Source organism: Hippopotamus amphibius, chromosome 4 (assembly GCF_030028045.1).
Source record: "Hippopotamus amphibius kiboko isolate mHipAmp2 chromosome 4, mHipAmp2.hap2, whole genome shotgun sequence".
Taxonomy (NCBI): Eukaryota; Metazoa; Chordata; class Mammalia; order Artiodactyla; family Hippopotamidae; genus Hippopotamus; species Hippopotamus amphibius.
This window is the reverse complement of record NC_080189.1, coordinates 188,001,868-188,011,510: the sequence shown is the minus strand read 5'-3', so window position 1 is coordinate 188,011,510 and position 9,643 is coordinate 188,001,868. Positions and strand designations below refer to the sequence as shown.

General features: G+C 47.2%; 1 gene segment (V, D, J or C); it reads left to right on the top strand.

Annotated features, from left to right (window-relative positions):
* Positions 1–4,986: 4,986 nt before the first annotated feature.
* LOC130852018 (Ig heavy chain V region 3-6-like) lies at positions 4,987–7,830 on the top strand. The segment is given in 3 exon segments: positions 4,987–5,032; positions 5,119–5,432; positions 7,810–7,830. Coding segments are annotated over 3 exon segments (381 nt in total).
* The last annotated feature ends 1,813 nt before the right edge of the window (positions 7,831–9,643 follow it).

Below are 9,643 nucleotides of genomic sequence, written 5' to 3'. Positions count from 1 at the left end.
AGTCCGTGTGAGCCCAGACAAAAACCTCCCTGCACGGGGGCCCATCCCCAGCAGGGGGTGCTCAGGACCCACCGAGCACAAAGCTGAGCCCAGGAGCAGGTGCAGTGGGGAGGCTGGGTGGGATGCTTCTCAGAGCCTGAGCTTCCTCTCCCTGCTCCGGAGCTCCACCAGAGACCCCCTTCTCTGTCCTAATGGCTCAATGTTGTGGTTTACCTCTTGCTCAGAAAGGAATGTGTTTATACATTTTAATTTTTATATTGAAGTCAGGTTGATTTTATACACACACACACACACACACACACACACACACACACAATGCCCAGCAGGTAAGATTGTTTTTTTCTCTTTATATTTCTTCTTTTTCTTTTTTTCCTAAAGGGTCAGAGGACTGGTCAGTTATAAATTTAATGTGCTTTTCAATGTGAAATATGTCTACGACACTACCTCAAATCGCCAATGGCTTACTCTTTGACCACACTCTCCTAAATTGCCTCCTACCTTCATTAATTGTTACACACTCTTTATTTTGAAATATTTGAGGCATGAAAAAGAGGCCTGTATACATAATCATACTCTGGTAATATAAATTATATATGTTATTTAATTATATCTCTTCTTACAGGGTCTCAATACAGCACTGAAGCTCACCATTATTTTCCCGGCGAGTCTGAAGCGCGAAGCTGGTAAATGTCCTGAGAAAGCCCAGGAGACTATTCAACATTATAATTATTTTTATTTGTTTTTTGGTTTTGTGCATTGGGAAGGAAGAGTCAGACCCGCCTTTCCGTCACCTGCACAGAACAGCTGGCGTCTGCGGCATGCAGTGCTGTAGACGCTAATGCCAGAGACACCCAGCACTGCACGTGCAGTGCCCCTCATTACACACAGATTCCACAGCTGCAGCTTTTATTACCACCCACAATACATACTGTCATTTCCTCATCATTCAGGGACATGTACAGTGTGGCCGGTTCCTTGAAGCACTCAACATACACACACACACACACACACACACACACACACACACACGTCCCCATCTGAGGTCAGTGAAGGTGATACTCTCTTTCTTTGTTTCAACTCCTGTCATGAAAATGAGCACATTCCTGGCCCAGTTTAGTGCCGAGATTTTCACATTTCTGCGGTTTTGGGCAATTGTTGAACGTAACCCCAGGCACAGTGCTGAAGAAGAGTCTAGTGTTCCCACACACAAATGGCAATGAGTGGACTTAGGAGAAAATATATGTGCCAGGTCAGCTGCATTCAGACATGAGTTATATGGCCTTGGGCTGTGAGATTGATATTCGTGTTTCCAAGAAAAATCTCATGCAGAACATGAAGACAAAACTCACTGTTGCATATTGGAGGCAGCCTTGGAACCTTGGCTTAATTCCACATAGAGCCGGGCAAGTGGAGACTTGTGGCCAAGACGAGGGTGGGGTGGAGCAGATGGAAAATTACTAACAGAGGAAATAAAGGCTACGTGGATTCTGGTTCCATGGACCCTAAAGGATTCTTGCTAAAGGGAGACCAGGGTGATGAGATGTTATGTGGATGAGAGGAGGTTTCGTGGATTTGAAAAAATATTGAGGGTGAGCAGATCTCAAGGGCTGGGGATTCTCATTTTGCTGACTTAGCAGGTTCTTGATAAAACCTGGAGATGCAAATACAAACACAGAAACCCACAGGTGATGCCACGTTGAGCAGAGAATTTCAAGGAACCGACTGGCTAAGATATGTTCAATGATATTTGTCACAGTTAAGAAGAGTAATATTGAACATGCAAGGAAACCAGGGATGCACTCACACGTGCGCACACACACACGTGACCACCTGAGGCCTCAGTGAGAAGAGGCCCATCTGCAAGCAAAGGAGAAAGGCCTGAGGAGAACCGCAACCTCCTGACACCTTGATCTTGGACGTCTTGCCTCCTGGTCAGAGTGAAATACATTTCTGTTCTTTAATCCCCCCAGTCTGTTATCCTGTAATGTCCACACCAGCCAACTAACACACACATGATATAGACGGGGAAACACGTATATGGAAATGTAAGCAAGATGCTGGGAAGGAAAATCATCCATCCTGCAGGGGCGACTTGATGATCATCGCCCGACAGACATACAGGCGCCTCCTGTAACAGGCTTCAGAATGCATAATAGGGTGTGGAATGATTGCTGGACAAATTGATGTCTGAATTATATTGGTTTGACTATAAGTTGGAAATGAGTAATATAAAAATGGATTAAAATTAACGTGCAATGTTTCTTACAAAACACAGCTCAAATTTTCAAGACAGGATGTGTTAAAGTATATCCAGAATTCATCAGGGGATTGCAAAGTAAAGCGTTGTGGACATAGGATGTGAGGTGAAGAATTAAGATACATAACAACAAAATAGTAGAACGCGTGCTATTGAACTGTGTTCACTGCATTTGTAATAAAGATACCAACACAGTGTGAAGAAGCGTGTAAAGATGGTTGTGTGACTAAAGAGAAGAGCACAGCGCTTGTTGCCCAAGCACCTCAGAGTTAGAGCAGATACAGAGCAGGTGTGCAGGGGACAAGGAGGAGGCCCAAGGAGGCTGGGAGGGACGAGAGCAGGAGGGGCAGAGGAGCCCAGATCTAGGTGTCAGTATCACATGTGACGTCAGGATATTTTCAAAGGAAACCCTGGGAGGCAACGTGAGTCCTGCTGTGCTGACGGTCACACCCCTGCCCTCTGCCTCTCCTTTGTCCACACGCTCCTGCTCTGGAAGGAGAGGCCCTGTGCTCAGTGAACAGAAGCTGTGTCCACCCTGGATCTCAGGCAGCACCCTCCTGCAGAGCCCCAGAGAGGGACCAGCCATGAGCATCTTTATACAGAAACATGCCCCCACCTGCTCATCACACCCTGGGCTCAAGGGGAGACACAGCACCTGTGCTACTCAGAGTCAGGGTTCTCATCTTCACCAACACAATTCTCTGCAAGTCATAGATGTATTCCATAAGCACATGAAAACCTTCTGACCATTCCTCCTCTTAATTTTTTCTCCCTGCTGTGAGCATCTCCTGGCTCTGAGAAAGGTGGAATTACGAGGTGATGGCTGTGAAGTGGGTATCTCATGGTTTCTCCTTCCCCAGGTGTCCTGTCCCAGGTGCTGGTGCAGGTGGCGGGCCCAGGACTATGGAAGACCCTCTCCCTCCCCTGCTCAGTCTCTGGTCCTCCATCACAGACAGTGCTGACTGCTGGCACTGGATCCCTCAGCCCCAGGGACAGGGCTGGAGGTACTGGGGTTTCGGTTCTGGGAAGCACAGGGTTCATCCTGTCTCTCCAAAATGCCTCTGCACCTCCAGAGACACATCACAGATTCTGGGTTAACCGCAGCTCCGTCCCGTGAGGACCCAGGACTCAGCCCTGCTTTCCTGCCCCAGGAGGACAGGCAGAGGTCAGGGTGCATCCAGACCCCCCCTCCCTGCAGGGGCTGCTCCGGCCACCAGGGCCCGCCCAGGTCACCAGGCAACCAGAGGACCAGTTTCAGGGCAGGTGCAGGGGATGTACCGGAGGGGCTCCTCTCCGAAGCTGGGGTCTCCCCACGGGACCCTTGCCTCCCCCGCAGGCTCCATCCATCGTGATTCCAGGGAGCGTCCCTGCCTCTGAACGTGGGACGTTGTTTCGTGGAGTCAGGTGTATCCGTGCTTCCCCATCTATCTTGCGACGGGAGTCTTACCAGCTCGGCTCTGCCAGTGTTAGTGCCTCTGTGTGCAGGTCAGGGTTTTCCATCCCGTGGACAATAGAGGTTGGCTGTTTTTGAGGAGTTTTAGTCAAAACATCAGAAAATGATCCATTCCAGAAATTACTGATAAACTAGACTCTGTTAACATTAAAAACGTGTGTCTCACCAAAGACACCATTCAGGAAATGAACAGACAAATGTGCACTGGGAGAATGTTTTTCCAAATCATATATCTGACAAAAGATGGTGTTCATAGTGTTTTAAGAACTTCATGTACTATGTGGGGAGCGCTGCACCCGTGCACCTCAGGGATGGGCCCCAGGAGCAGGGCAGAGGGAGGCTGGGGAATCAGGGGCTCCTGTCAGGGTCAAAGGTGACATTATTATGAGCAAACGTATGCTATGAACCCTCTTCATTATCCCTCCCTGAACTCCAGCTTCGCACATAACAGGAGACAGAGGCAGCAGGTTGGTTAACCCTCTGTCATCATCATCTCAACACTGAAAGAGGCTGGGTGACACAGGTGCAGTGTCACTTTTTTAGTTTCAAAGTTTTCTTTGTATAAAAGTGTGATTATTTCTGGTGTGATTAGATTGGGTCCTCTGCAACATGCCATGAGCTGCCATAAGAGAGGACTTTGCACAGCGCATCGTAGACAGAATAATAAAACTTCCAACATCAGTAATCAAGGGTCCTCCCTGCCTGCACCTTCCTCTGCTCGGGATGTACTTATTCAGATTACAATAAGGTCGTAGGTAGTTAAATTAAAAATATATATACTGCAAAGGCCCGTTCTTTATATTGTGAGCATTTTAAACCAATATATATAAATTAAGTGTGAAAGTATACGTATGAAGTTTTGACACTTGCAGATTTATAAATGTGCTGGCTTTTAGAAATCATCTGAACACATGCTAACTGCATTAATATCTATTAGAAAAATGCGTGAGATTTGAAATCGTTCAGCATTTATTCTTAGACTTAGGAAGTCTTGTCCTGTTTTAACCTGATTTCAGTGTATCTCATAAACCAGTTGCTGCCCTAACCCAGATTCACATATTGAGTGACTGGCAGGAAAGAGACCTCACCCAGGAACAAAAAGACAACAGAGAGCGTGACCTCCCTCCGTCCTCACTTATAAGAACAGGGCTCCCCCACATGCAAATTTTCCTCCATTCTCTAGGGTAAAATCCAGGCTTGGGCTGTGCCAGCTCACAGCTCTCTCATCAGATATGTGTGAGGTCTCTGGGAAGGCAGAGCTGTGATCCTGAAGAAGATGAGTCTGTGGGGTCTTCTCCTCTGCCTGTTGACAGCTCCCCAAGGTGAGGGTCTCAGGTGCAGGGCATGGGGGTGTGGGGATGGTTGTGACGACAGGTGACTAACAACAACGGATTCTCCCTGTGCCCAGGTGTGCTGTCTGACGTGACACTGCAGGAGTCGGGCCCAGGACTGGTGAAGCCCTCGCAGACCCTCACCCTCACCTGTGCTGTCTCTAGAGTCTCCATCACAACCAGTTATTATGGCTTCAGCTGGATCCTCCAGGCCTCGAGGAAGGGACTCGAGTGGATGAGGGGCATAGATTATGATGGTGACAAGTACTACAGCCCGTCCCTCAAGAGCCGCACCTCCATCTCCAGAGACACGTCCAAGAACCAGATCTCCCTGCAGCTGAGCTCTGTGACCCCCGAGGACACGGCCGTGTATTACTGTGCAAGCTGCACAGTGAGGGGAAGTCCGTGTGAGCCCAGACACAAACCTCCCTGCACGGGGCCCATCCCCACCAGGGGGGCTCAGGACCCACCGAGCACAGGGCTGAGCCCAGGAGCAGGTGCAGGCGGGCTGAGAGGGGGTTTCTGGTTAGAATCCCTGGGCTCCTTTCCCTGACCACCAGCTCTACTACACACCTTCTGCTATATTCTAATCTTTCATTGCTGTGGTTTATGTTGCTTTCAGAAAATATCAGTTTTACTCAGAAATTTAGCATATTTTTTCTACTTCTGGAAGGAGCTCCAGCAACACCATAATTCTCAAGGTGAGTCTGAAATCCTCCAACCTGGTGAACGTCCTGAGAAGCTCCACGCGATGGTAAGCCATGCAGTGACCCTCATCACTCAGGGAGTCCATGTTTGTAAATTCACACACTCAGTGAAATCTATCTGCAGCCCTAAAGGATGTGGCTGTTGTATTTACAGTCTCACATGGGCATTTACAATGTGGCCAGCACTTGAACCACCCAGCACACACACCTTCCCTCCTGAGGTCAGTCAAGCATCTTCCTTCTTGCTTCAACGCCCAATAAGTCAGCCTCTTGTGATCAATTTACTGACATAGTTTTTGCATTTTTGTGCTATGAGTTGATAATGTCCTCCCTTAAACTGGCCCCATGTGTAGGTCTGAAGTACAGGCTAGTGTCTCTAAGCCTAAAGTGCTGTGTTCTGATTAAAGTTGAAAATGTCTATGACAGATAAAGTTCTTTGGGGCATGAATTACATAGGCACGGTGGTAAGCTTGATATTGACGTTACAAGTACAAACATTATGTTTGTAAAAAGAATGCAGTCTCACTTTTGGTATTTGAGGCAGCCTTGGAAACTAGGCTTAATTCCAAACACAGGTGGTAAAATGGAGGTTTATGTCCAAGAAGATGGTGAGCTGGACTGGATGGAACTCGACAATGAGGAGAATTCAAGTGCAGGGGGTTCCGGCTCAGGAGAATTCTTGCTAAAGGGAGGGGAGGCCATGGGAGTCAGGCATCACCTGGGGAGACAGCAGGTTTGCTGAATGGGATCAGATATTGAGGGTGATTCCATTTCAAGTATAGAAATTCTCTCTAACCTGTCTTAGCAGATTTCTTGATAAAACTAGGCAAAGATGGACCCAAACCCTAGAAGTCAAGACCTAGTTGAGGAAAGCACTTCAAGAAGCCTGATTAAAGTGTGATTAAGCGTTCCTTGTCCCCTTCACAGTCAGGGATCTTGTCTTCAATGCCATAGTTCTCTAAAAGTCAAAAATTTAGTCCCAAACAACATGAAATCCTTCTGGTCATTCCTTCTCTTGCTGCCACCTCTCATCTGTGAGCATCTCCTGGCTCTGAGAAAGGTGGAATTATGGGGTGACGGCTGTGAAGTGGGTGTCCATTGTTTCTCCTTCCCCAGGTGTCCTGTCCCAGGTGCTGGTGCAGGTGTCAGGCTCAGGACTATGGAAGACCCTCTCCCTCCCCTGCTCTGTCTCTGATCCTCCATCACAGACAGTGCTGACTGCTGGGACTGGTTCCCCCACCCCCCAGGAAAGGAATGTGGTTACTGGGGCTTTGCTTCTGGAAATAGCACAGGGTACATCCTGTTTCTACAAAGATGCCTCTCCATCACCAGAGACACATCAGAGATCCAGTTCTCCCTGCAGATCAGCTCCGTAATGTCTGAGGACACAGCCGTGTGTTACTCAGCAACACATAGTGATGGTGTGTCAGTGTGAGACAGCACACACCCACCCCTGCAAGCGGGCTGTGTGGGCTGCAGGGGGCTCTCAGGACCCACAAGGACGGGCTCCATATCATCAGACAGTGCTGAGGACCCCCAGGAAGTCAGGGAGCCAATGTCAGGGCAGGGCAGAGAGGGATAGGGAGGGTTTTTTCTCAGAAACGGTGGATCCTCCAGTGGATCACTGCCTCCCCTGGAAGCCTCATCCACAATGATTCCAGGGAGCTTTCTTCTCCTTGAACTTGGGACATTTTTTTTTTCATGGAGTCAGGCATGTCTGCATTGCCCCATCTATCTTAGGACCAGGTGCACAGAAATATTTCTTCATGACAACTTGTTTTTAAATGTAGGTTAACACAAGTTATTGGCTGTCTAGTAACTAATAAGACAAGTTTAAGCTTGGATATAAATTTACAATTTATAAGCATTTCATGGCATGAATGTGTCTTCTGCTGTACATCAAATCTTCCCTCTACTCTCAGAAGGATGTGGAAGCCCTCTTATTCTCAAGGGTCCAACCCAGTCCTGTTGCATACAATGTCTCTCACTTGAACACAAGGAGTCATGTTGTATATTTGAAAATGGATGTCAGTATATCCCTGGAGTTCTCTTGTCCCACAGATGACATTTGGCAACGATTGAGCGTTTGGTTTGTAACGACTGGGGGAGGTGCTATAGGTACCCACTGATCCAATTGGGAGAGTCCACTGATGCTGCCCGACATCCTACAGTGCACAGGACAACACTCACCACATGGGAATGTCTGGCCTTAAATGTCCATAATGGTGAGGAACTCTGACTTAAAACCTTATATCTGGTCAAATTGCACAGAAAAGTTCCCCTGCAGGAGGCATATTTGCTCTTCTTAAATTAGTTTACTGGAATGGAATACACAGGGAAATAAGCTTGGCCCTTTCCGATCACCTAGAGGGGTGGGACAGGAATGGTGGGAGGGAGGCTCAAGAGGGAGGGGACCTGGGGATATATGTATACTTACAGCTGGTTCACTTTGTTGTACAGCAGAAACTAACACAACACTGTAAGGCAATTATGCTCCAATAAAGATGTATAAAAAGTGATGGAAACCTCTGGAGTTCTGTGCACTCAGAGACACCATTAAACAACCATCCATGTGTACACGTGATATGTGGGCAGTGGGGAACCTAACCATGTAGTGAACAAGAGAACGGGGTGGGGGGGGCCTTGGCAGAGACCCGGGACTGGGGAGGGAGTCTGCATGATCTGCATGGATTGTGGAACCTGGAGCCCAGGTCTGTCTGTGCTCGACCTGAGTCCCCAGGAACAAGGCTGGGCCAGGACTGACTTGACTGTTTTAATACTTGCATCTTCCCACCTGTACTTGGGTAGAGAAGTACACTGTACAGGTTCAATGTGCAGGGATAGTCCAGCCCATAGTTAACTAATAAATTTGAAGCACATGAGGTATATATGCAAAATTGTATGTTTCATGTCTAGAATAACTTTAGTTGTAATTCTTAAAACCAAACCAATATGTACAAGATGCATTGCCACAAAAACAACTAGTCTGTCACCAAAAATGTGCAATATATGCACTTTATTTCTGAAATCAGCCAAGAGGAAAATTTCTTACTCTCATCAAGAAACAAAAAGTCACTGAAACTGGAAAACCTGACTATTGATCAGTGATGCTTTCAGAAAAAGTTATGAATCCAAAGGGGCAAATGTAAAAAATGAAAGAAACAAAAACCTAAATTGAGTCTGTGAGGAGGCCAGAAGGGGAGCTCTCAAATCCTACAATGAGAGCAGAGAGCAAGAGGAAGAAACAAGATGCCTTTCTTTTCCTAGCAAGATCTCAGCCAATCAGAGACTGTCACACCTCAGCCAATGAGAAGACCTAGACTCTGGGTTTGCTATAGCCCTCAAAATTCCCTTTCCCTTCCATAAACACATTCCTCTCTATATCATTGCTGGAGATTTGCATGTGGCTTAGGATGGTTGCAGATCCCGAATTGCAATTCTTTCTTCATTCCCAATAAACCAACTTTGGTAAAAGAAAATACTGGCAGTCTCTTTCGTATAGGTCAACAAAAGTCTTAACCTCCATGGTACTTTATGTTTATTCTCCTGTACTTTACACAGCAGGTCACCTGGATGGACAAGTTTATAGAAAAAAATATGCAGAAACGACTAGATCTTCAGCAATATGCATATCCCCTCCCAAAAGAGCACAGAGCTCAACTCATTTCCTCTCATCACTTGCAGACTTTTTGTTGGCCTCACTCTCTCCTACAAGCAAGGGTCTTCCAGGAATGTCTGTGAAGCAAGGAGCACATGAGAAGTCTAGCTGAGAAATAGTGAGTGTGAGGCTTTCTCCATCACCAGTGATTCTGGTTGGAGCTGGATGCACCAGCCTCCAGGGAAGAGGCTGAAAGGGAGGAGATGTGTAAATTCTGGTGGTAGGACATACGGCAGC